Consider the following 27128-nt stretch of genomic DNA (forward strand, 5'->3'; position numbering starts at 1 on the left):
GTCGGATTAATGCCATCTGCTCCAGAACCATCAAGTTGGCAAAACAGCAAGCCTGGACCTCCTTCTGTGCCAGCCTTTCCTTCTCCACCTCCACGGCCCGCACTTGGAGATTCTTACGGGCTATGTCAGGACGCCCTACCACCCACACTTATCCACTCCGCAGGGATGGTCTGTGCCTGCTTGATGACCTGTCCAAGGCCGACTATCTGGCGTCATTCTTCGACACCCAGTTCGGCCATCCATCTGCTTTGCCCTCTTCCACGGTGTACGAGGAGGCAATACAACGAAGCGTCTCTTCCCCTGCAACTGCTGGTCTAGACAATCTTTTCACTGCCTCAGAACTTGTCCCTGCCTTGTCTGCCCTTCGGACCGGCAGGGCGGCGGGCCCAGACTCTGTGACCAATGAATTCCTCCAGCGACTGACACCCAACCTGCAGGATTGCCTCCTTCACATTTATAATCGCAGCTGGAGCCAGGGAATATTCCCGGTGGAATGGAAGTCCTCAATGCTGCTGCCTTTCCTCAAGCCAGGCAAGGACCCGACCAAGCCATCTTCGTACAGGCCCATCGCCCTTCTCTCGTGTGTAGGGAAACTGCTGGAGAGGATGGTGGCTCGTCGCCTGTCATGGTGGCTAGAATCTAGATCCCTTCTTAAAGAGGAACAATGTGGTTTTCGCCCATGCCGGGGCACCTTGGACATACTCTGCCAGTTGGAATACCTGATCCACGACACGTACCGCAAGGGGCTATATATGCTGGCCCTTTTCGTGGACATCAAGGGGGCCTTTGACTCATCGCCACATACTGGCATCCTGTATAAGCTCTCCCGCCTTGGGGTCTCTGGTTCAGTGTTGGCGTGGTTTGTCAACTATCTGGATGGCAGGAGTTATGTCGTATCTGTTGGTGGGGCCACTTCCTCTCCTCGTCCCATCCGTAGAGGGGTGCCCCAAGGCTCAGTTCTCAGCCCCTTGCTTTTCAATGTTTTGATGTCAGACCTGCCCAACCATCCGGACGTCTCCACATTGGTTTATGCAGATGACGTGACTATCATTAGCAGGGACACCACCATGGAAGGTGCACAGAGGAGACTTCAGGCGGCTGTCTCAACTCTAGAGGACTGGGTTCACCAATGGGATCTGGAGATCGGGGTGTCAAAGTGTGCCGTGATGGCCTTCACCTTGCGTCGCATGCCATCTCAGCCGGTGGTCAGGATAGGCACTGAATCTCCTCCTGTAGTCCGTACTCACACCTTCTTGGGACTTCGTCTGGATGGGCCAGTCCTTACGTGGCGTCACCACATAGAATACCTCCGAACATCCTGCGCCAAGAGGCTAGACGTCATGAAGAGTGTAGCAGGGTCTAAATGGGGTGCCAACCGTGACCTTCTTTTAGGCTACTACCGTGCTGCCATCTTGGGAAAGATTAACTACGGGTGCTCAGTTTATGGTTCAGCATCCTCCACTCAGTTGCGAAAACTTGACTCGATACAAAACGCCGCCCTACGCATTGCCCTGGGCGCATTTTGTTCTTCCCCCCTGCTGTCCTTGCAGGCGGAGAGTGGTGTCCCTCCTCTACATGTCACCAAGTCGAAGCTCGTTTGCCACCGCTACCAGGCCATACAACACTCCTCCCGCCATCACCCTTTACCAGTGCTCTTCGAGGAGGCGGGTGTCATTTTGTCACATCCTGCTTGGCCTGTGAGGTCCCGCCAGCCACTCTTGATCAGGGCTCTCTGGGCGTACAGGTCCCTCTCACTGCCACCACCACTCCGTCAGCCCCTCCCCTCAGTGCCCCCAACACCGCCTTGGAGGGACCTCTCATCTCTAGTATCATTCTGCCTGTCGGAGTCTTTTGACAAATCTCAAGATGGACATCTAGCACCAGCATTGTACAGAGAGCTGTCGGACACGGTGTATGCGGGATACTTTGAAGTATTTACTGACGGTTCACACACCACAACATCCACAGCATCTGCTGCGGCAATATACTTAGTGGACCTTTCTCTCTGCCAAACATGGCGCTTGGCTGCACTTCATGATAGTGTCACGTCGGAACTTTTCGCCCTCTTCAAGGCCTTGGCCTTCATCAAGGCACATCTCCAACCCCAGAAGGTGGTCATTTATACAGACTGTCTGGCAGCATTGCACCTTATTGTGTCCCCCAAGGCACAGTCAGTGAGACATCTCCTCTATGAGATCCAGACCCTGCTGAGTCAACTTCTCCAGGAGAATTGGGTACTTCGCCTACAGTGGATACCATCTCATGTGGGCATCAGGGGCAATGAGATAGTCAACAGGGCTGCAAGGCTGGCTTTGACCTCAGCAGCAGTGGAGACTCTTCCACTTCAAGAGGCAACTTGTAGCAGGCTTCTGACGGTTGCTAGTGGAAAGGCCTGGGACTCAGAATTGGCAGCAGAGCTCCCCTCCTCCACCTTAGGGGCTTACCGCACGGACTCCTCTTGTCACCCTTGGGCCCGTTCCACTGCTCGTGCCTTGGACGTGGCACTCACCAGACTGCGCATTGGACACGTTGGTCTGGCGTCCCATCTCCACCGCCTACGCCTGGTGCCGGACCCTTACTGCCAGTGGTGCAGAGATTAAGAGGAAACAATTGCCCACTTTCTTTTGCACTGTCCAAGATTTCACTCCATGCGCACAGAATTGAGGGATCGTCTGTCTATCTTAGGTGTGCGAGACTTCACTCTGCCAGTACTCCTTGGAGGTGTGGGTCTGAACAGTCCCCTACGGTATCCTGTCATTCGTTTGGTGTGTGTCTTCTTAAGGAAGTCCAGGCAACTGCATCGCATCTAGGCAAGACATCTGCTCCATAAGCCACCGGAAGGGCTCCTCCGACCCCCTCGGAATTGAAAGCCCTAACTCAACACCAAGAACCAAGAACCAAATTTATACTTTGCAGCCAGGCGCCAAAGCCAAGACTGAATCTTCCTTATTATAGGGTGGAATGTGTTAAACTGCTTAATGGCGGTCAAGCTTCCATAGGAGTCTGAATATATTGTAAATGTCTTTCCTGGCATTGAGTAAGCCTCTTCAAGAGCCTTCTCAATAACAGTTAGTTCAGCAGTGAGAACAGACGCATTATTAGAAAGCCGTCCAAGACGTACACCCCCTTCATGGACGACAGCACAGCCTACACCAAGGGGTGACTTTGAGCCATCAGTATACAACTTTATTGAGTCTCTGTGGAGAAGGTCATGACGCAAAAACTTCGATTTAGTTTCTTCATCCGAAAAGATTTTTCTGCGTATGGTTTTGGGACACACATTAGGTTCTGGAATAAGCCAAGGAGGGAGACTGCTGTAGCTTACTGGTTCAATTTTTTGCTCCCTCAGTGATGCGTCACCCACAGGAAGCATGCGAATCTGGAATGGTATAGAGGCTCTAGGACCACAGAACTTAGACGGGTCACACTACAACAGAACATCAACACAAGGATTGGTGTAACGATTGCTCTTAATTCGCGCAATGTAGCGAAGCCCTAACTCATGCCTGCGTAAGTCCAGAGGAAGCTGGTCTGTATCTACATATAAACTCTCCACAGGGGAAGTGCAGTATGCACCCGAGCACAGTCGTAGTCCCGTATTGTGGAGCACATCAAGCTCATGAAGTTTGGTCTTACATGCAGAGGAATAAATTTGGCATGCGTGGTCAATCTGTGACCGACACAAAGAGTTATAGAGCCTGAGAAAGGAGTTTCTATCAGCACCCCAATCAAAACCAGAAACCATCCTAAGGATATTTAATGATTTCTTGACTTTAAGCTTCAGATAATCAATGTGCTGTGACCAGGAGAGACGTGAGTCAAAGATCATACCCAGAAACTTAACCTCTTTCTCAAAAGGGATGATGTCGTTGTTTAACTTCAAGTGTGGGACAACCTCCTGGCGTGTGCTTCTAGTGAAGCGGACTGCAACAGTCTTGGAAGGTGAAAAACAAAAACCATTATCATCAGCCCAACGACATATAGTGTACATGGACTTCTGCAGGTGATGACTAATCTCGACTGCGTCGTAGCCAGACACACAAATTGCAAAATTATCAGCATACAGGAAGCCCAACACAGGGCGGGAAATCTGATCGAGAACTCTATTGATAGCCACAGCGAAACAGATGACACTAAGAATGCTGCCTTGGGGAACACCCTCCTCTTGCCTATAAGGGCTGGATACAACATTTCCGACACGAACCTTAATGTAACGTTCCGACAAGAAGGAACGGATAAAGCGAAACATATTTCCCTCTATGCCATATCGAGACAGCTGAAGAAGTATACTAGTGTGCCTGGTTGTGTCATACGCCTTCTCGAGGTCAAAGAACACCCCAATAGTCTGACAATGGCTGGCAAAGCTTTGCTGGATTTTATTTGAGAGGATCAGGAGGGGGTCTAATGTCGAACGGTTCTTCCGAAACCCAAACTGGTAAGGAGAAAGCAGCTTTTCGGATTCTAAGTACCACACTAACCTTGCATTAACTAGTTTTTCCATCATCTTACAAACACAGCTGGTCAATGCGATAGGCCTATAGGTGGTGGCCAAAAGGGGATTTTTGTTTGGCTTGCTGATGGGAATGATGAGGGAAACTCTCCAACTGGCAGGAAAAATGCCCGTTTCCCAAATTTTGTTAATGATCTTTAGGAGGAACTTCGTAGCCATAACAGGCAAATTTGTGAGCATTGAATAGAGGATGTTGTCCTCACCTGGAGATGTAGAGGTAGTCGATGACAGAACGTCTTCCAGTTCCCGGAGTGTGAACGGAGCATTATAGGCAGCATTGGAAGAAGATGGAGAAGGTGGAGGCATGTCAGGAATACCATTCCCTGATATTCGAGAGGACTTGGAGACATCAGCAAAATGCCTCACTAAGATCTCCGCAACCTCAGCAGGATCAGTGATGAGGTTGTCACCTATTTTCAATGTCGGGTTGGGAGATGGGATAAATTTGCCTGAAAGCTTTCTAATTTTCCTCCATATAACCTTAGAGGGAGTCTTGGAATTAATGTCGTTGATGTAAGATATCCAGGAGTCCCACTTGGCCTTTCAAAAGTAGCGACGCTGCTTTGCCATGGCACGTTGGTAAATTTGGCGCGTGGCAGCTGAGGCTCTGGTCTTATAACGACAATAGCACTTTTTCGTAATTTTCCTTAGTATGGCACAGGTTTTATTCCACCAGGGGACTGCAGGTCGACGCGGTTTACCTTTCGACATAGGGATGGCCACACTGGCACTGCCCATAATCACAGCAACAAAGTAATCATAGGCTTCCAAGTGACTACAGAAGGACTTGAAAGGCCTAGCCAGAAGTATACCGTTTTTGTAATTCAACCAATCAGCCTCCCGCTCCCTCCACCTAGGAGAAAAATGAGCAGGAACATTTTTCACACACTTTAGATGGATTGGGTAATGGTCGCTTCCAATCAGAAAGGGATTTACTGACCAACGAAAATCCATTAGGATGGAGGGAGAACACAAGCTCAAGTCAATAGTGGAGGAGGCTCCACTAGAGACATTGTGGTAAGTCATACAGCCATCATTGTAAAATGAGATATTATGTGATTGGAGTATGTCATCTATAATCCTCCCACCAGCATCCAAAATTGTACCACCCCATAGCGGATTATGGGCGTTAAAGTCTCCAAGAAGGAGAAAGGGGACAGGAAGCTGACGGATTAAGTCTTCAATGTCATGCTCACTGAAACCACCACCAGGTGGAAGATACAAGGAGCACACCGTGAGCGAATATTCCAATACAACTGTAATAGCAATGCCTTGAAGAGTTGTCTGCAGCTGAACAGAAGAGTGCTGCAAGGACCTGTGAACAATTATTGCTGTACCCCCATGCGCACGATTTCCTGGTGGAGGGGGAGACCCGTGAAAGGCATAATTCAATCCAGGATTGTATACCTCAGAGCCCAACATGGTCTCCTGGAGACAAACGATACCTGGATCGAAGTCATGTATCAGAACTTTTAGTTGCTCAGACCTAGAGCGAAGACCCTTACAATTCCACTGCAAGATGTCAGAATGGAAAATTACCTACTAACGTTGGAAGCCCCAACCTTTCCTTTACGCGGTTGGGAAGATGAAGGCGCACGTTTGGTATCAGTGTGCAATGGCAGACGACGGCTCCTCACGGACTTGTCAACAACAGATTTGGTGACTGGGATCTTAGAAGTTACAGACGAAACTTCCACTGGAGGAACCTGAAGTTGACTATTTAGTGCGGGGTTTTGGGGGAGTCCAAGAATTGTACTTCCCGGTGCCAACTTTACTTGGTATGTTAACAGTTTTGCGGGAATGCGGGGACCCTGACGAGTTTCCAGAGGGGAGACCGGCACTCGTGCTGAAGTACCTGGTGCAGTAGCCGGAACTCGCACACGGGACTCTGAAGAAAAGGTAGGCCTAGCAGCGTTTAATTTATTCTCTCGATTAGGGGCACGTTTCATATATGAATAGGGTGTCTTCTGCTGATGGCCATCTGATACTCCCAGAGGAATCTTGCAAGGTGGAACATCCGTTGAGTCAAGAGACTCAGTAGACCCTCGGGGACGTTTCTGGTGTGACTGAGATGAAAAACTTGGAGACTGCTTAGTCGGAGAATGTATATGTGTGATTGTCTTTGTAGACTCTGAGGACTCAACAGAGGGGGCAGCTGACGATTCAGGAGAAACAACTGACGGGCTAGGACGAATGCCTGTTGAGTCAATTGTTTCACATGAATGTCCAAGGTGCCTCTGATGCGATGTAAATATTTTAGGTGTTCTTGTTGGAGAATCCATGGGGGCATGGACTTCTATGGCATGAACTCTTGTAGTTAATGTTTCCGGTCTTTCAGATGAGGATGCGGTGGAGGGCCTATCTGACACGGTTGACAAAACGGAAAACTTATTTCGGACAGGAATATAAGAAGCAATCGGAAGAGAGCGGGAAGAAACTTTTGTTGGTTGAGGAAGGTGAGAAGGTGCTGAAGCCGAACCAGATGTGGAGTTGGAAGAATTAGGGCAGAGGGAGGAGGCAAATGTCTTAGCCCCACCATCCTTCTCTTGTCTAAACAGAAGTTCCTGTCTGGCACTACCCAGGCTAATGAACTGTGAGTTAGCCAACTGAAGAATATCCTGCTCAAGGCGGTATCTCCCACATTGTCGAGAACTTAGGGAATGAGCCTCCCTGCAGTAAAAACAATAGGGATCCGACTCACACTCAATAGTAGGATGTGAGTCCAGGGCAGAGCAATGACCGCACCAGGAACGATTTGTACAGTTCTTCCTCCCGTGACCAAACTCACAACATGAGTAACACTGCAGGGGACGGTCAACAAAAGGTTTTACTTGAAGGGACAGAGGGCCAATTTTAACACGATCTGGGAGATAAGGACAATAAAAGGTGAAGACGATTATGTTACTATTTCCTCTGATCTTCGATACTCGCTGGACATTATCAGGGCACAAATCAAGAATGTCATCTTCTGAAAAAGCATACAAATCTTGATTATAGACACGCCCTTTACTGTAATTGAACGTTTGATGAGGTTTGATGGTCTCAAAGAGGCCATCAGAAGGGCAAGGTAGATGGAGAAGCATCATGGCCTGTGTCAGATCCTTTGCTCGAACTAACACTCCTTTACCATTCTTCTTGAGGTTGCCCTCAGGATGCACTCCAATTTCTTTCTCTAGATACCTTGCAGCGTGGATGAAGTTTCCTCTCCCTTCTCTATAATATGCCACAAACCAGTAAGGTGTGGGGGCGTGGCGCACCTTAGGAACTAGCTCTTCAGCATCATCAAAGATGTTGGGGCAATAGTCATTTTCACAATCCATTACGTTGTTTGATCGGATCAGCTCAACAGTACAGTTGGCCTCCCCTAGAGAAAGAGAATTCCTTGCCTCAAAAGCGGCTTTAGCAGCACTGCCAGAAGTAAAGGTCACGTAACACCAATTGGACCTACAGTCATCATCATATCTTAGACGGATACGAACAACTGTTCCAAACGGTTTGAAAAGAGAGTGAATGGCACGGTAGGAAAGAGATGTAAACACATTAATCAGCTTAAGCGTATCCAGATTATAAGAAATCTCAGAAGACTTGATAGGTGACTCGCGGGGTCTATCAGCATCATTAGTAGCAGCAGCAGGAGTGTGAGCTCCAGCCTGTTGCAAAGAACCACCATCACGACCAGAGGGTGACGTCTCGAGGGTCTGGTCAACCTCCCCTCGAGGACCAATAGTATTTTCAGTGTTTATATCCATATAGAATGGGTTGATAATAAATGGCTCCAGGGGCCAGGAGCAACCGCCTACCGGGAATACGAGGGGACCGAGCGCTGGCTGCCGCGAGCAGGGTACCTCGTCCCCATGGGGGCTTCTTGGTTTAAGAAGAAACCCCACATGATCCGAAAGTTTGCCCACGGAGGAGCTAAGACCCCCTTCCCCAGCGCATCCCAGCCCAGACACCCAACCATCCAACACAGGACAACCCCAGAAGGTGATCCCTCTGGCGGGCGGCACTGTTGACCCACACTGGCAGCCTAACTCCGGGAACCATTTAGTCTGGTCTCTCACTGACGACCTTACTAGCATGGGTAGCCCTCTCCCCCCAAGAGGGGCGGAGCAGGGGCCGAAGCCCCCTCTAGCCTCGCTCGCCAGGTCACAGGGACACGCAAGCCCCCCCACCACGACAAGGCGGTTCCCATCAGGGGGGCTGCTCCTATGGGGTTGTCCCATAGGTTACCCATAACACAAGCAGTTGCCTGCAAGGAAGCCTGGGAAGGTGACCAGGGGGTTTAACTTCCCACCACAACATCATGGACTCATCTAGTGACTCTTGGGCCCATGCATCTCCCATGTACTGGATGTGGCACTCACCACAGTGTGCATCGGATACACCGGCCTGGCATTTCATTTGCACTGCCTCAGACTGGTCCAAAATCCTTATTGTCTATGGCAGAGACCAAGAGGAAACCATATTCCACTTCATTCAGCACTGCCTATGTTTCTATTCTTTATGCACTAACCTGAGGAACTGTCTAGCTTCCCTACGAATCAGACTTCTCCCTCCCATTACTTGTTAGCAGAGTGGGCCTGAGGCATCAGCTACGACATCAAGTTCTTTGCCACACGTGTGTCTTCTTCAGCAGATTTGAGCAACACCACCACCTCTAGGTAAGGAGCTTTCTCTGTAAGCCTCTGGGAGGGTTCCTATAGCCCTTCTGTCAGTAACAGCCCTTCAATCAACACCAAGAGTCAAGTTGCAATCAGCTTACATTCCACATCAAAGACGGCAGCCAGCAACGATAAAGAAAGGTCAGCAATGTTCTACCATTATTATATGCTTCAGAAATTTTTGTAAAAAACTAGGGGATTGCCTGCACACTTCATCTACAGTATCATCATAGGATTACAAAATTACTGTAAAAAAATTAGGAGCATAGCCACACTTTTGCACTCTCAATTTTAATAACACATTTCTAATTGTGACTTATTATCCCCTGGTACTGGGGAGATGTTGAGTGTGGAAGTAGGCAGCATGGTGAGGCAGGAATTGAACCCATTACTGCTACAGATCTTTTCATGCCACTAAAGAGGAACCTTATACAGTACCTAGAACTTCCTGTACAGGGCTGGTACATTATAATCAATCAATCAATTATTTATTGCCATGAACAAACTGCCTCTGAACTGCCCTGTTCTCTGCCATCAGCTTGCCTTCCCTACATCTTATACCACTCATTCCTATATCTCTCCACCCCATCTCTCAACTATGACAGTTTGGTGCACCTGGTAACAAGGAGGTGTCTTGTGTGCAGCCATGCAGCGTGTGAGGTGGGTGCGGTGTGTCCCTCCAGTGCTGCAGTGGGTACTTGTGGTAACGCCCGGGCAAAATCTGCACTGCTGCACCCAGGGTCTGTCTCTCCTCCACCAGCACGACCACCAATGCATTCCACCTGAAAGTGAATAACACGTACAGTGGAACTGTTGTTTGGGTCTCATCACTCAAACATTATCCTTTATCTGAGAGCTACAATACTCCATCCAGGATTTGTTTCATTGTCAACAACACACACCAATGCAGTCCACCTGAAAATTACAGAAATGAGGTAGAGTATAGTGTAACTGTTACTAATCGTCTCATGAACAGGTCAACTCAGTACACTACAAGTACCAGGTGTTCTAATCCAGCCAATGCCAACCACCAATTTTTTGCTTACATTAATGGATCACAGGGGTCTGACAGTTAATATCACCATAACCATCTCATAGTCAGAACAACTCTAGTACTGTATTCCAGCTGTCAGACAAGTTTGCTTCAATAAAAGTTAATTACAGGAGCAAGGGAGAGTTAATTTAGTACTGTCACCATTAACCCTCCTGTAGTCGGAACAATTCTTGTCTCTATTCTGTTTAATGCCGAATGGCTTTACTGTGCTAAGAGTGAACCATACGAACCTGGATAACATTGTACAGTTGGGTGCAAAAGCTTACTTCATCATTAATGCACCCACCTAAAAATGACACGTGTGGTATAGTTGGGGACAAAAGTTGCCTATTATCATACCTCCTATAATTCACTTCCCTCTCCTGGCTAATATTTCTCAGCTGAAAGAGGTTTGGTACATTTCTCAGCCCACAAATGATTCTCTCTGTTAAGACGTATCACAGACGATACTAGTGGACATGCACTAAGAATGAAGTACATCCATCCATCCATCCATTCATCATCCACTCCTACGTTGCCCCATGAGAAGCGTAGGAGCCCGGGGTTAGGCAAGTTGGTCATGACATTTAGATGAGAGTGACCAGCCTCACTCATCCCTGTGTGGCATTACGTGAGCAATAAACCCCAACCACCCCTTGGATAAAAACCTACACAGGCTTAATCAGACTGGAGCACCTTAATTACCCACTAAACCACCAGGCACCATAATCTGGTTATGTGGTTACCACCCAGCGTAGTAAATGGTTTCCTGGTGTACAGGAAACCATTTGGCTTGTCACTCAAGTGTAGAGTTACCAACAGGCAGAAAGAAGGGGAAAGAATGAAGGAAAGAAAGACAGAAGAGGGAATGTAAAGTCACCCGTAGGCAGAAGGAAATGGAAAGAGTGAAGAAAGACAGAAGAGGAAGAATGGACGTGAGGAAAGGACAGACACCCAAAGCAGCACTACATCGAGTGAGTGTATACAGAGAATTAAAAGGCCAAGTTTTGTCTCTGACTGTACAGTGGAACAATTTTTTTAGAGTTTCATCGCCTCATACTTTATTAGCAGTTTTACCTTTTTTTAGGCGGTAGCTGCATACATGACTATCATCCACTCACTTGATGTAGTGTTGCCTGCTTCTTTTTCTGTGTCTGCCCTCCTCTCTTTGTATTTCTCCCATTTTTCCTGTCACTTTTTAATACTCTTCCATTACAGGTGGCTTTACATTGCGCAACAAGTCTAATGGTTTCCTGTAAGCCAAGAAACCACTTACAACGCTGGATGGTAACCACATAACCATCCCATATGTGTTCCCTACGTGTCTGCAAGTGGGTTGGCATAGGGTTAGTCCCCTCCCTGTTAAACAACTAGCTCAAAGCCAAACAGTCACATTATGGGATTATGGCATCTGACTATAGATAACAGATAGATAGATAGCGGCATACATTATCATATATACATATACATACGTGTACATGTAATCCCATGATTACCAAGACATCCATTACCTGAACAAGCCATCATCCAGACGCTGTGATTTGGTTGTTCGAAACCATTATTCATACATCTTTCCATTTTATCCGAACAAAATGCTTGGATTCGGGTGGAAAGTGCAGCCCAGCAAACATTTTAGACCAGCAGGACCATTTTTTTTTTTTTTTTTAAATAAGTCACTGCAGGATATGGCCCTGCAGTGGTGATTCATTGTCTGTGGCTGATGGGTCTGCTTGGCCATGGTAATTGCTTGGCTGTGGTTTATAGGTCTGCTTGAGCAGGCAGAGTAATGTAAAGCACCAGGAGTATTATAATTATGATGTACTGTAGTGGCCTTTCACAATGGCTTTCAAAGTTGGGGTATGTACGAAAGGGGGGCCAGGGGAGATGTCCATTATCCAGACGTGCCTTTGGCTCCCTAACATCGGACAATTGAGGGTTTACTGTATATATGATACTGTATATCTGATATCCTCCCGAGGTGAGATTTCATGCACGTTTGAAAACAAATAAGTACAACAGCATATTCTAGTACTGTACTAAATATGAAAACAATAACCATTTTACACTAACTTGGCCCATAATTTCGCCTTTTTGCAGTTTATTTCACTTCCTTGTCATAGCGCTTCTTCATGAAACATGTACTGTGATCCACTGCGACTCATTTAACATACACTGTTTCTTGCAGCTGACGAAAGTCTGGCGGCTTCACAGTCTGTTAAATCCGATATCCGATCTATTCAGGTACTGTATATTAAATTGAGGTTTTACTGAAGTTAGTTTAAGCAACCTATATGAAAATACATTTGTCATTCTCAGACATCACAAGCCATTTTGATGAATTAGGATATCATGAAACTGCTCCTGGGTGAAAATTTACTATGTATGCATATAACATGTATAATTGTAACAACCGTACAAAACTTGACAAATTAACCCATTCCATGTGGTGACATATTCTTGGATTTATTTTTGCTGCCACCATATGATTTTATTTAACTTTGGGGAAATTTTCAATCTGGAGGGAGCAGATATAGCCAGCTTTGATTAATCCATTCACCACGAGTGACATGCTCTGCCCTCAACACCCCAGAGCGACGGTTTTGCCAAGTGACCACGGAGCTTCTTCGTTGCTATTTTCGATATAAATAATAATTTTGTATCAATATTATACTGACCTCTGAATATGAGACAGAATACATAAGATATGTATATAAATACCAGTATATATTTATACAGTATGATATATAAAACAATACATAAAAGTACAGTGGGGCCATGAATAATAGGAAGAAATGATTGACAAATATATGAGAGAGAGAAAGACAGATACCCAAACTTTCCCCAGTGAATTCAGCTGCCATATTTGGTCTTCTATCAATGAACATATTGCCAAGTAACTGTCAATCGCTCTCCACTTCCCTCTCCTCATTCTCACCATTGATGCCTTCATCTGATGAGACATGCTCAGACCCATCCACTGAGGATTGGCAACTAGTCAACACAGTTTTTCTGGCATGACTGTTTGCAACAGATATTAGGTAATTTTGGTATCAGTTTTTGTCTATCATATCAGGTTTTTGAGATATGGTATGCTGTATATTTGCTGAAAATTTGCAATTTCGCACTAAAGTTGAAAGAATTGGCAGAGTAAAATTATTCAGTTTACTGGAAATATGATACTCAAACTACAGTACTTTTTTTATTTCACATTGCCATTTTATCATCTAATAAGTTTAAAAAAGCAAACTTGGTAAACCATAGGTCCATAAATAAGGTACATAACGTTAAAACAACAGTTTAATTTTATTCTCTAAAAAGTAAAAACAGTCAATAACACCACTGGGTTATTTCATTTGCAAAATGTTTTTCTCAAAGACATTCTTTTGTATGCAGCATCTGGAACATCTCTCATAAGGCTCCAACAGTAATCAGCCATCATATTACAGTCCCACTGTCCTTGGTAGCGTTCTTCCATTACTTTGATATCCTGGTGAAAATGCTCACCTTGCTCTTCGCTCACATGGCCAAGATTTTCTGGAAACTTGTCCAAAAGGCTATGCAAGTAATGCAATTTGATGCTCATCTTGCATCCCATTGCTTGCAAACTAGACAAAAGCTCTTTCACGATTTCTTTGTAGTTGTGTGATTTCCGGTTTCTGAAAAAGTTTTTCACAACATTGGCAAATGCTTTCCAGGCTCTTACCCCAATAGGAGACATTGAGATAACAAACTGTGGATTGTTCAGCAACTTTCTGATTTGAGGGCCATCGAATATTCCGGCTTTTTTCCTCTCTTCACTTAGCGAAGGGAAAGCTAAGCATATATAGTGGAAGCAGTTCCTGGAATGATCAAGAGCTTTAACAAACTGTTTCATTATGCCAAGCTTGATATGAAGTGGTGGCAGAATGATACATCCGGATCAACCAATGGCTCATTTATGATGTTCTTACAGCATGTCCAGGTGTCAAGCTGTCTCTTAATGGCCACTCATACTTAACCCAATGCTCTTCCTTTGCCCTACTATCCCAGTAGTCAGCTTTATACTAAGAAATTTCATGTGTAACTTCACAACCATAAATGCATAAATAAACTTTTTATGCTGCTCACATTCGCTTATTCATATTTTTTGAAGCCATAACATACCACTTGAGGCTGCTATCGATCAAGGAAAAAGTCCTTATCAACCCTAGCGAAAGGCCACTTGCGAGGCCCCTTTGCCCTCCCCTCCTCCTTTATCCAGCCCTTAAATACACATAAACAAAGAGTATGGAATAGATATAAATATGTAAAGGGAAAATTGGACTTAGGTTTAGGAAAATAAACCAAGTTTGCTCTCCCGAAGTGCAACACCTAAGGACCTAAATAGGTTCATTGAAAAAAAGATTGCATACCTGTAGCATGAAAACTAGATGTGATAGAGCAAATCTGAGCTCATTTTCAGATTCAGCACACCAAAATTAGTCAATATCCATTATTAAAGTCCATGCCGGAAAAAAAAAAGTTATTTTTTGCAGACCAGTGGATCATTACTTGATGAATCACCTGTATCATTAATATTCATTTGTGATTCAACCATGGTTCACTACAAAGGAGGTCATCCATCAGAATAATGTATCTCTCACCATGACAAGAGACACTGAAACTTCCTCCCCAGCGGCATGCCACCCCTGCATTTTTACTGGGATTTATTGATGGCCGATATTTATTGCCGCATTGAAAAATTGGGTAAGCTTATCTCCCCACCAGTGCCATATCTGAGTAGTAGGAGGAAGAGCTAGGATAGTCCTCTGCTATCCCTACTGTAAAGCACTGACTCATGATGTCCTAGGTACGTCCTCCTATGCTTCTGTTGCCAAGAAATGACATACAGGGAATGTTATCATGGTGAAGTAATTAACCTATTACATAGCAAAGGCTCTCTCCTAAGCTGAAAAATCTGTCTGGAGGAAGAAAAGACCCTATCACATAGAGACACATTTGTAGAACGTGTAACTGGCAACACAGTTATGCTGAGTGTGGAATGGTGTGAACAGTCAAAGTTGTATTGCCACCAAACCCCTTCATCACAGTACACACTGTCACTGTACAAAACTCCATCCATTTTCAGTCAGAACAACTATTGTCATAACTCTCTCATGACAGCCAAGCAGCTTTTCATTGTACCATGACCAGGTAAAAGTTCTCACCATATCACATACTTATAACCAAGGTACTCTTGTCCCCCACTGTAGGCTGGAAAGGGAAGAAAAAAAACCCTAACACTTGGCTAAGCAAAAGCTTTTAATCTTTCTCAAAGCACATCTGGCAGGGGAGCCTGTAGTAACAAGAAAAATCAACTAACATACTATCAATACTGCGCCACGAATCAAACCAGGGACTCTAAGGTTCAGGCCCACAGTGGGGGGAGAGGTTACCTTGGTTACAAGGATGTCACAGAGTAAGACAATCTTTACCTGGTCATGGTACAGTGGAAAGTTGCCTTGTTCTCATCTGAGAGTTCCAGGTTTGATTTCCGGCACAGTTTTGGTAATGTGTTAAATGATTTTTTCCTTTGTAAGTACAGGTTCCTTTCATCGAACATTCATTACTATTATGATGTTATTTTAATCATTTATAACAATATAAGTATAATCTTTTTTACAAGATTTTTTTATATGTTTTTATAGTGGGTTTTCATGTGCTGTCATCAAACCCAAAGTCCACCACGATAGCAGGAGTAAAGCAGCACATGAGCTAGGTGCGTAGTCTAGCAGTCTTTCATTCTTTCAGTGTATGGTCCAAAAATAATTAGTTCTTGCAGTTTCCATGGGCTGAAACAAGGATGTGTCATGTCTCCATGGTTGTTCAATCTGTACATGGATGAGGTAATAAAAGAGTTACAAGGTAGGGTAGTGAATGTTGCAGTGGCCCTGGTGACTGTGTTGTTGAGTGAAGATGAAGGGGAACTGCAGGGTTTGGTGGATGAGTTTGGGAGAGTGTGTAAGAAACAGAATCTAAAGGTGAATGTAGGGAAAAGTAAAGTTATGGTCTTTGAGAGAGGTGAAGTCAGTGAATGCAGAGCGAGGTTGGATGGTGAGGAATTGGAAAATGTGAGTACGTTTAAGTACTTGGGTAGTGTGATGAATAAGGATGGAGGTTTGGAGGGTGACATGCTTGAAAGGGTACAGCAGGGAAGAAATGTTGCTGGTTCCTTGAAAGCAGTGATAAGAAACAGGGAAGTGAGCATGGAAGTGAAAAAGTTACTACATGACAGCACTGAGATACCAACTCTAACGTATGGAGGAGAAGCCTGGACATTGTTGGAAGGACAGAAGTCAAGAGTGAGAGCAGTGGAAATGAGTTATATAAAAGGAGCCTGTGGAGTCACATGGAGAGACAGGCTGACAAATGAGAATATAAAGGAGCGTTGTGGTGTGGATGTGGATGTGACAGGAAGTGTTAGGAGGAACACACTGAGGTGGTTTGGTCATGTGGAGAGGATGGAGGGTGAAAGACTGAAGAAGAGAGTGTATGTAAGTGGGGTGGAGGGAGGGAGGGGGAGGCCAAGGATAAGATGGAGGGATGGGGTGGAGAGGTATATGAGAGAGGGGTGTGTGAGTTGGGAGCAGGGCAGTGAAATGGCGAGGGACAGGGCGACGTGGAGGCGATTTGTTTGTGGCCACCCCGAACGGGATTGAGGCGTCTGACAATAGATAGATAGATAGACAGTTTCCATGACTGTCATAATAGGCAAGATACATAAGAGTACTATAGGTTGCCAATGGTGTTTGAAATTTGGAATTAAAAAAACAACAAAAAACTTTAATACTGAGTGAGGAACGGCTATGCCTATGGCTTACCTTGCTGAACCAAAATGAACATTAACTTTGGAGAATGCCTGGATGAGAATATGATTACAGAGTAGGTAATACTTTTGATTCAACAATGTTACCTATATTTGTGGAGTACACAACTTGTAATTTAAGCATACTGCTGTTAAATTTGCAAATGGTACTGCAGGTTAACCTATCTTTGTTTTCACTATACATTTTCCATTAACTGTTTGTGATTGGATGCCTCAAAACAATCCACAGATCATCTGACTGTAAGCTTCAAGATATTTATAACATTTAAGAGCATCAGAAAATGATGTCTGGGTTTTTATTCATGATCTTCCACTTATTTTAATTTTTCATGTATTACACTCATTCTCTTCTTGTCAAACATCATCCTTCAACACAGTAGGGGCTCTGAATCAACTTCCACATCATGGTAATTTTTGTCATATTTTGTCAGAGGCTTCATGTACTGGGACTTCAATGCTTATCTTACTCTGCTATGAAAGGGCAACACATCCAAATTGATGATGATGGTGCAAATCCTCTACTGATTTCAGAAATATTTAAAACGCAATGAGATGTGGCAATGATAATGGAATGTCATTTGATCCTTTTGATTTCACGAGAAATGCACACATGAAAACAACATGGAGGGCAACAAGGAATATTTATGGTTCAGAGTGGCAGAGGCTTTTTTAATTGATTAAGTGGTCCACATCCATGATAGTTCAGTTCAATGATGCTGGCAGTACAGATATCATCATCATTTGTTGTGGCATAGTCTCCTCAACAAAGTTTATCTTGGTTGTGGTTGTTTAGCACCTGTTATCTACTGTGGTCAAGGCTGACTGACCTTTGCTATGGCAAAAAAAAAAAAAAAAAAAAAAAAAAAAAAAAAAAAATCAAGCTGAGTTTGATAAAGCAAATGAAAAAGGTGGCTAGGTATGTGCAACAACATGTGATAGGCAATGCGATTTTATGCTGCCACTCTATGCTGCCATTGGTTTCAGTTATACAAATGGCTGACCCATGTGACACTGTCTTCAAAACATTTTTTAAAAATACATAACTGGACTCAGGTGGTTAACCTTCACGTTATCATTCGACACGGGCTGTGTCCCACTGTGAGTGAGTACTCAAGAGGGGGGCCTCGCCGCCCTATTCCCATGAACTCGATAGTTCATAAACAATTTATCCTCACACCATTATTTATGCTTCAACAATTGTAATTTTTTTCACTGTAGTCCTGAATAAATGTACTTGCTTATGATGTTGTAAAAAAGATTGGCCAAATGTAAATTATGCCTTAATTTATTTTTTTTTTACTTCATTTCTTTTCAGTTTTTTCTCACAGACATATATTTTTTATGGTAAATGTTACTGAGAAAAAGTTACAGGGAATTTATTTGGCTACATTTTGGTGTATAAAGAACTATTGTAGGTCAATTAGGGCCGATTTTACGAAACGCAAAAGGAAATTATCTTACGCTCAAGCAAGGCATGTAGCACACTGAGGCAGTGGGATGACGGTGGGCGTGGAGTGGGTTGAGTGCAGGGGAGGGATACACGGGGAAACAAGTAGTGCTCTGTTCTTGCCCAGAAATTATTCCATGACCAAAAAGACAGGGGCCATTTTGTTTGACGCAAGTGGCATCGAATTGTAATGAGCGATTGAAATGTGTGCAGACACAGCCTGCATCAAATGATAACAAATGGTTGAAATGTGCGCAGATGCAGCCTCCTTCAAATGATAACAAGCAGTTGAAATTTGCACCACATCCATAAACACGAAAGGGTTAATCATAATACAGTGCTCTTGCAAAGTAAACAAATTCAGAGTAAACAATTCGCCTAGTGAACAAGCAGGGGGTAATCAGGTCCACAAAACCATAATGAATGAGTTGAATCCCAAGTGAACGAAATCGGGGGAAAGAGTAGGCCATAACCGCCATCTCCCATAAACCCCCCACCCCCAGTAGATGCTGCACAAGAGGTCAGACCTGAGCAACCTGTTGTGCAGAATCCAATGGAGGATGAAGATCTGCTGATGTCTATTTGACTAAGATCAGTAAAATTCTTGTGGCAATTTATGTTCTGAGAGAAGATGTCAAGGCAATTGAAACCAGCTACCTTAGGACACAAAAAGTGTTCAGTGGAGTAGAAACCACTTCTCGTCATTAAACCGAAGGGCACAATATGGAATTCAAACAGATGAAAACAAACACTCATCGCACGCTACTACCAAACTCAAGAACAACAGGAACCAGTTGCCTCTACGTCATCTGCTACACATCCTGGGGAAGACGATGATGATGTGATGTCAGTGGTGTCATTTGGACTTTGAAGGTTTTATGGGAGAGGTGAATGAGGTAGAGGCACACGGGGAAGTGGTTCAGTCAAGTAATGAGGGCGAGACTGGTGACGGGAACGAGGGAGTGGAAAGTGATGTGGCATGGATAAACTAAGTGCATCTCCCTTCCTCGGAACCAGCCGCATTCAAGCCAATCAGGGCCACCATCTGCTTCATTTAAGGTAAACAACAATGTGTTTTATATTTCATATATCTGAATTGTATGAGTTTGAAATGTGCCCTTTAGTACATCTCTATGGCTCAAAAAGTGGACTCTAAGGGAGCAGTGCCGCCCATATGCTATTATTTCGATATGTTGTTCACAGTAAACGAATTCACTTTGGACGAGCTCGTCTGCCGCCCATAAACTCGTTTACTGTGCGAGGGCACTGTACTGGGGAAATCAAACCTCAACCCAACAGAACAACAGTTTGCAACATAAACCAGAGTCAGAATGAGTATACCATACGCTTACAAGATTATGAGGGCCATAGGCACTCCATGGCTCTTTTTCATTCTCCATTCTTTCCATCCTCAGAAAAGGCTATTAAAGCATTCTGACACTACACAGGCATCATACATGGTGACTACAGGGATCATCCCTTTTAATCCAATGATGTATCAAATATTATTTTTTCTGCCTTTTGATGATATTATGCAGCTTAACACTAAAATGAGCAAGTTAATGTATGGTATATATAACCCCTCCACTCCAGAAAGTTCATAATAAGCTGCATAAAATAATAACAGCCATATAATAAAAAGCATGTAATCAGATTGAATGGATTAAGTAAAAAGTATAATGGAATGACCATGACATACTGTATACTTACCAGCTGTGTTGCTGCCCACTGTCTATGTGAGTGTGGAAGATGTGTGGAGAGGACACAGGCACTGAGTGCATTGGCAAGCTGTATGGCTGCATCACCCTGTCCATTACCACTAGCACCACCGATGATATCACCACACTCTACCACAGGAGATGACACCTCCGCTACAAACAAAAATGTAACATTATTATAACTGTGAATCACACATTCAGATAGGATGTTGATATAATTCAAGAAAAAACTATACAACGACTTTGAGCTTTAGTCTAACGCTAGCCACATCACACAACATCACTTAAGTCATCGAGGTACACGTGCTTGAGTGAACGTGTGCTTAGTGCACTTGGCGATTTGTTGCGCGATGAACAATGAAGGCTCTTGAAGAGCAATGTGTTTGCATGAAATTCTTTTTCAAAATGAGAAAACCTTCCTTCCTCTTCTGTCTTTCTTTACTTCATTCTTTCCTCATCCTTCTGCCTATTGATGGCTTTGCATTCTCTCTTCTGTCTTTCTTTCCTTCATTCTTTCCTCCTCCTTCTGCCTTTGGATGACTCTACACTGAATGACAAGCCAAATGGTTTCCTGTATGCCAGGAAATCATTTACTACACTGGGTGGTAACCATATAACCAAATTATGGCCCCTGGTAATTTAGTTGGTAATTACAGCGCTCCAATTGGATTGAGCCGGTGAAGGCTTATATCCAAGGGGTGGTTGGGGTTTACTGCTCAAGTAATGCCATTCAGGGATGAGTGAGGCTGGTCACTCTCATCTTAAATATCAAGACCAACTTGCCAGGGCCCGGGCTCCTACACTCCTCATGGGGCAACGTAGGATTGGATGATGGATGGATGGATGGAAAAACTTTCATGGAGACTTTTCAAACAATGGGAGGATTTTTTGAGCCGTACGCAATGTCACAAGCGGTTCCAGTGATTCATATAAGGAAGAACATCCAACTAAGATGATTCTGAATCTGGACGGCCTACCACAACAACAGACAACAATCACAATGAGAAAGTGCATGCTGTGATCTGTGAAAATCATTGCCTGGCTGTCCATGAAGCTTCCAAAGAAGCTGGCATCTGTACAAGTTCGTGCCACATGATTTTAACTGAAAAACTGAAGATGCATTGCAAAATTTGTGCTGAGGCTGCTAACAGATGAGTTAAAAGAGAACCATGTCACAGTCAGTCAGGAGCTGTCTGATTGTTTGAATGCTAATGAAAACTTTCTGAAAATATTATACCAGATGATGAAACGTGGGTGTACGGCTACGATGCTGAAAGAAAAAGGCAGTCATCACAGTGAGTTGGAACAATGTCACCGCAATTTATACACATATGTACCGTGTGTATACAGATATATAAAGCACATCAGAGTCACTCAATTGTGAAGGTGATGTTGACTGTCAGTTCTAACTGGAAGGGCGCCGTTCATCATGAGTTTGTTCCACATGGTCAGTGTCAATTATGAAATTTACTTGGATGTCCTGAAGCATTTGTGGGAGGCAGTGTGAAGGAAGAGGCCTGAGGCATGGACAAAACCTGGATTCTGCACCATGACAATGCACCTGCTTACGTGCCGCTCCTTATCTGTGACTTTTTGGCGAGGCACAAGATGATTATCATCCCTCAGCTGCCCTACTCTCCGGTTTTGGCCCCTACAAACTTTTTTTTTTTTTTTTTTCCATAGTTGAAAATGACACTGAAAGTCTGTTGGTCTCAGATGACAGAAGATAGATGAAAATTCACCATGTGCACTAAACACATGGTCACTCAAGTGCATGTACTTCGATGACTAAGTGACGTGGCGTAATGCAGCCAGTATTAGACTAAAGCTCAATGTTGTAGCTACACAGCACTACCATCTCAATCATGCTATGCCAGCTAGTTGGTGTGCTATTTAAAAAGTTCTGTTCCCTTCTGCACAGACCTCATTTATTTACTTTTAGATTCTGTTTCCTACATAAGTTCCCAGAATCATTCACTACTCCTTGTAGCTCACATTTATCTTCACTTAACCATATATTATCATCATCAAACAATGGCAGAGGAAGATTCCACATCCTACTCTCTCTCTCTCTTTCTCTCTCTCTCTCTAACTGGAGACTACTCCAACATCCATTGCCCTACCTAATATCTCTTTTATAACTCCATCCATATATAAACTGGAAACTACAGAGACATGACACCCCTGCTTCAATCCAACACTCAGATCAATGGACTCACTCAATTCACCACCCACACATACTGCAGCTCTAGTGCCCTCATAAATACTCTTCAGAGCATACACCAACTTCCATATACTCCATATAATTTTAGTACCTTCTAAAGTCCCTGTCTCCAGATCCATGAAGGCAACATACAACTTCTTTACCTTCTCCAGAGCTACTTCTCCACAACACATTTATAGAGCAAATATATGATCTGCGCAGCCTTTCTCTCTCGTTCTTCTCCAACTTCTCCACTACACATTTATAAAACAAACATATAATATATGCAGTCACTCAATTCCTATAAGCCCTAAATTCTCCAACTAATTACTCAGTTACTACCTCAATTCTATTGTCAAGTATCCTACCAAACATTTTTGTTATTACACTGAGAAGACAAATACCTGTATGACTGCCACACAAGAGAAATTCTCTTTCCAGTTTTGCTTTGTATTGGGGAACAATTATACCTGCTTTCCCATCCTTCAGGACCTGACCCTTCTCCCAGACTAATCTGTACATCTGCCATATCCATTCTATCACTATCTCTCCTTCATAATTCATCATTTCACCACACACTCCATCTCTTCCTGGAACTTACCTCATTTTGACACTCTTCAGTGCTTCTAAAACTTTCATTCCTCTGACCATTTCCTCCCTATTCACCTCTCTTCTTCTCACAGCGATTCTCCAACTGCTTATACCTGCATTACAGTCATTCTCTAAATTCAATGATTCTTTAAAGTGTTCTCTTCATCTCCCTTCTCCACTAACACACTGTCATTTTACTATCTTTCACTCCTCTACTGCTTCCCTTATCACCTTGTCTTACCTTCTTACTTTCTTCCAAAACAGTCTCTATCATTCTCTTTAGGAAAATAGTTTCTAAATGAGGATGATGGTGAAAATGGCTCCAAGTTTGAAGCCACAGCCATGACACTTTTTAAAGACAGCACCACTTTGGATCCCTACTTCCAACCTTGTGTTGACGGATGAGTAGAAGCTTAACCCCCTAAAGACGGGTGTAGAGTATGAGATTCTCAGTCACAATGCTGGACAAAGACTGAGTACATCACTGGTTTTGCAGGTGTGATATGGTGGAGGGGATGTTGGGAGGGTTTATTATTTGTTATCCTACTCCTCCATAGAGCATGGGAAGCTGCCTCAATGCCTGAAATACTTTGAAAAATGGTGGATTACATATGCAGACACCTGTCATTTTGCCACTATTATACTTGGACTCCATATGAGGACACCCATCTCTTAAGGGTTAATGCATGGTGCCTACGAAATTTATTAACTAAAGGAATGTGCCAGTGGGTAAAATAGAGTACAGGCAGTTCTGATTTTAAGTAACGGGCATGTTTCAAATACCATAACCTTTCCTCTATAAAATGATATTGTGAACCGAGAGAACTGGAGGATTTTTAAATACACCAATTCCTTGGTTATAGTGTACTTGGTAATAGTGGTTTTCATTACCAATGCGAGATTAAAATTTGCACTCTTGCTGATACAGCATATTTTTCTTTATATCACATCTAAGCTGGTTTCTGCTAAAAATGATGGTCCAGTGTCTGTGAACTCTGATGACTCTGAGAGATTCAAAGACAAGGCCCGGCTTGGGGAGTCAATCCCAGGAGGGGGAGACTACTCTCCACCCCCAAGCCTCGGAACCCCTTACCTCAAGCCTATCTCAAGTCACTCTATGGGATGCGTTTGTTCCTTATTGCGCCCTTTTCATCACCTTCTATTGACCTAACCAAGCCTACGTGTTTCTGATGCTTACCATAACAGTATGTAAGTATCTAGTGGGTCTAAATAGTCATAAATGGGAAAATTTTGGCTTGCAGTTGGATTCCTTGTGCCAATTAGGATAAAACTCATAAGTTCTGTTCTTTCATTATCACACAATTCCATTATCACACACCATGTTTGGTACCAATTATACACAATAACCAAGGGATCACTGTACACAGCACAAAGCTTTAACAGAAAATCAATAATTCAAAGCTTTTACCAAATTTCCAAAGCCATGTCTCAAACTAACCTTTCCTCCAGCCACTTCCTAAGATATGCCATATGCTAAACTTTCCTTTGGCTATATCCCAAGATATGCATCAGACTAAACTTTGACGTACCTTTCCCTGCAAGGTGTATAAGAGATGAGTTTGCTGCCAGGAGTGAAACAAGGGCCTGGGTGACCGGGAAGCTTGTGGCAGTGGTGGTGGGAGGCAGGGCAGTGGTGGTAGGTGGCTGGGACCCTCGCCGCTCTCCACCTCCACCACCCAACCCTGCTTCAGCCATCTCTTCCTCCACGCTTCCTCCAACGATATCACCACTAGACATCCCCATTGCTGCCACCATCAGATGCTGCAAAAGTTAACAATGAGGGCAATTATAAGATATGTAACTTGTGGACCTGACTGATGCACATGCTGTATAATAAATTCTGATGTTGCTTTCATAAAGGTGATACAAAATGAAAAACCACACACAGAACACAACCACACCTCACTACAGTGGAGTCTCTTTTATCTGAAAATCATGGGAATTTAAAGGTTTCATTTAATCGATTTTTTTGGATAAAAGATACTGTAATAATATGTAGGATGCAAGGGAACAGTACTGTATTGTTTACGTATGTCATAGGGAATGGTTGAGCCAACACTGTATTCTTTCATCAACACACTTCTGTTTACACCACGTTCTATCTTGTTACGTTTTTGTTTTTGTTTTCATTTGTGAAGGCTCCAACATGCTTGCATGTGTCAGCCTTGGTCACATAACGGCGGCACTCTGTGCTGCACGATCTCTTGCAGCCTCCCTGTTCAGTCCCTTAACCCTGAGGTCACACTTAATGACCTCGTCCCATGTCTTTATCGGTCTACCCCTCATAACCCCACCACCAATATTAACACCTCTCATCTTCTGCACCCAATTATGATTCCCCATCCTCTCCACAGGCACAAACCATCTCAATCTACCCCTCCTCATCACAACACCAATACACTCCAGTCCCATCCTACCTCTCAACTCTTTCATCATAAACCTAGCCCCCCCAGACCTCGCACGCAGGGACACACTGCACATCCACCTAATTATTGTCATTTCTGTATGTCTGAGCCTGCGAATTTCCTCCTCCTTTACTGCCCAGGTCTCACTACCATACAGCATTGCACTCCAAACACATGCTGCATACAAAGACCCCATAGCACGTAGGGAGAGTCCTCACAATGTCAGGAGAGACAACAGGTCCATGAACTCCTTCCAACCACTTCTCACCCTAGCCACAGAGCTAGCTCCAGCCCCACCTCCAGCACACAACATGTCTCCCAAATAAAAAAACTCTTCCACACACTCAAGAGATTCACCAGCAAGTTCAATCCTTTCACGCCTGACAATCTCCACCTGCTCTCCCTGACACGCTGTACACATAAAATCAGCATTATCTCACAGTCTACCTCTGATACCACTACATCTATTGTGCACCCATTTATCACAAACACTGCACAAGATGGAATTACTTCCCATGCCCTTGTGGCAAACTGCACATGGCCACTCTCCCTCCTCTTTGACAGTACCACCACCAACCCTAGATATCATCAATTTTTGTTTTACCTGCATTTACCTTAAGCCCTTGTGCCCCATACCATCTCTCCACTTCCCAAATCTTTCCTCCGCCTCCCTCTTGTTCTCTGCAATCAACACCAAATCATCAGCATACAACAACTCCCACGGGAGTCCGTTTCTGAATTCATGTGAGAGGGCTTCAAGTATCATGATAAACAACATGGGACTCAAAACTGACCCCTGATGCACACCAACGTTCATGGAAAACATCATTCAAATCTCCATTCACTCTTACCTGGGTGCGAGCACCCACATACATAGCCATAACCACCCTAACCATCCACTCCTCCAAGCCAAGCTTTCTCATTGCACACTTCACCACCTCTCTAGGGACTCTGTCAAAGGCCTTCTCCAAATCAACAAAAACAAAATACAGATCCTTTTTCTTACCAATATATTTTTCCTGAAGCTGTCGAACAACGAATATGGCATCAGTGGTCCCCCTGCCTGGCATAAACCCAAACTGCATTTCATCAATATTCACTCTTTCTCTATTCATACCTTCCAGAACTCTCTCCATTACTGTACCTTCATTATCTGATCTAAAAGCTTTATACCTCTATAATTTCCTCCTTCCAGGGCATCACCCTTCCCTCAGTACACAATTGCAATTACACTCTTCAACCAATCATCTGGGACAATACACTCATATATAATCATATTTATCAGGTCAGTGACTAACCTCACCCCTATATCTCCCGAGGCCTTCAATACTTCGGAAGTCAGCCCAGACACACCTGCTGCCCTCCCCACCTGCATCCTGCCTGTTGCCTCACTCACAGTAGCAGCATCAATCAAAGGCCAAGGGCCAAACACTGGATCTGCTGGCTCCAAACCTTCCCTGTCCCAGTCAAACTCCTCATTCAACAACCGGTTATAATGCTCTCTCCATGCATCTTTAATACCCTCACTGTTCACCACTACCCTTCCTTCATCACACTGCTCACCTATAATATCCCGATTATCCCTCTTCACCTGATTGGCCACCTTAAATATCATATTTTTCCTTTCCCCATGATTTAGGTTATCAAGTAAAAGTCTCTGTAACTCAGACTTCGCCCTGTGTACCTCTCTTCTAG

The 27128-nt window shown here is 44.1% G+C and overlaps 1 protein-coding gene across 1 annotated transcript in view; it reads right to left on the reverse strand.

The window, feature by feature from the left end:
* The window catches only part of LOC145403091 (putative E3 ubiquitin-protein ligase HERC1), a 597230-nt gene that overhangs the window by 107128 nt on the left and 462974 nt on the right, over positions 1-27128 (reverse strand). Inside the window, 3 exon segments of the mRNA XM_080274923.1 lie at positions 9787-9953; positions 20206-20366; positions 24558-24789. Coding sequence (XP_080131049.1) covers positions 9787-9953; positions 20206-20366; positions 24558-24789 — 560 coding nt within the window.

The sequence above is a fragment of the Coenobita brevimanus genome, chromosome 60 (assembly GCF_032717465.1).
Source record: "Coenobita brevimanus isolate Jiangsu-jjx chromosome 60, ASM3271746v2, whole genome shotgun sequence".
Taxonomy (NCBI): domain Eukaryota; kingdom Metazoa; phylum Arthropoda; class Malacostraca; order Decapoda; family Coenobitidae; genus Coenobita; species Coenobita brevimanus.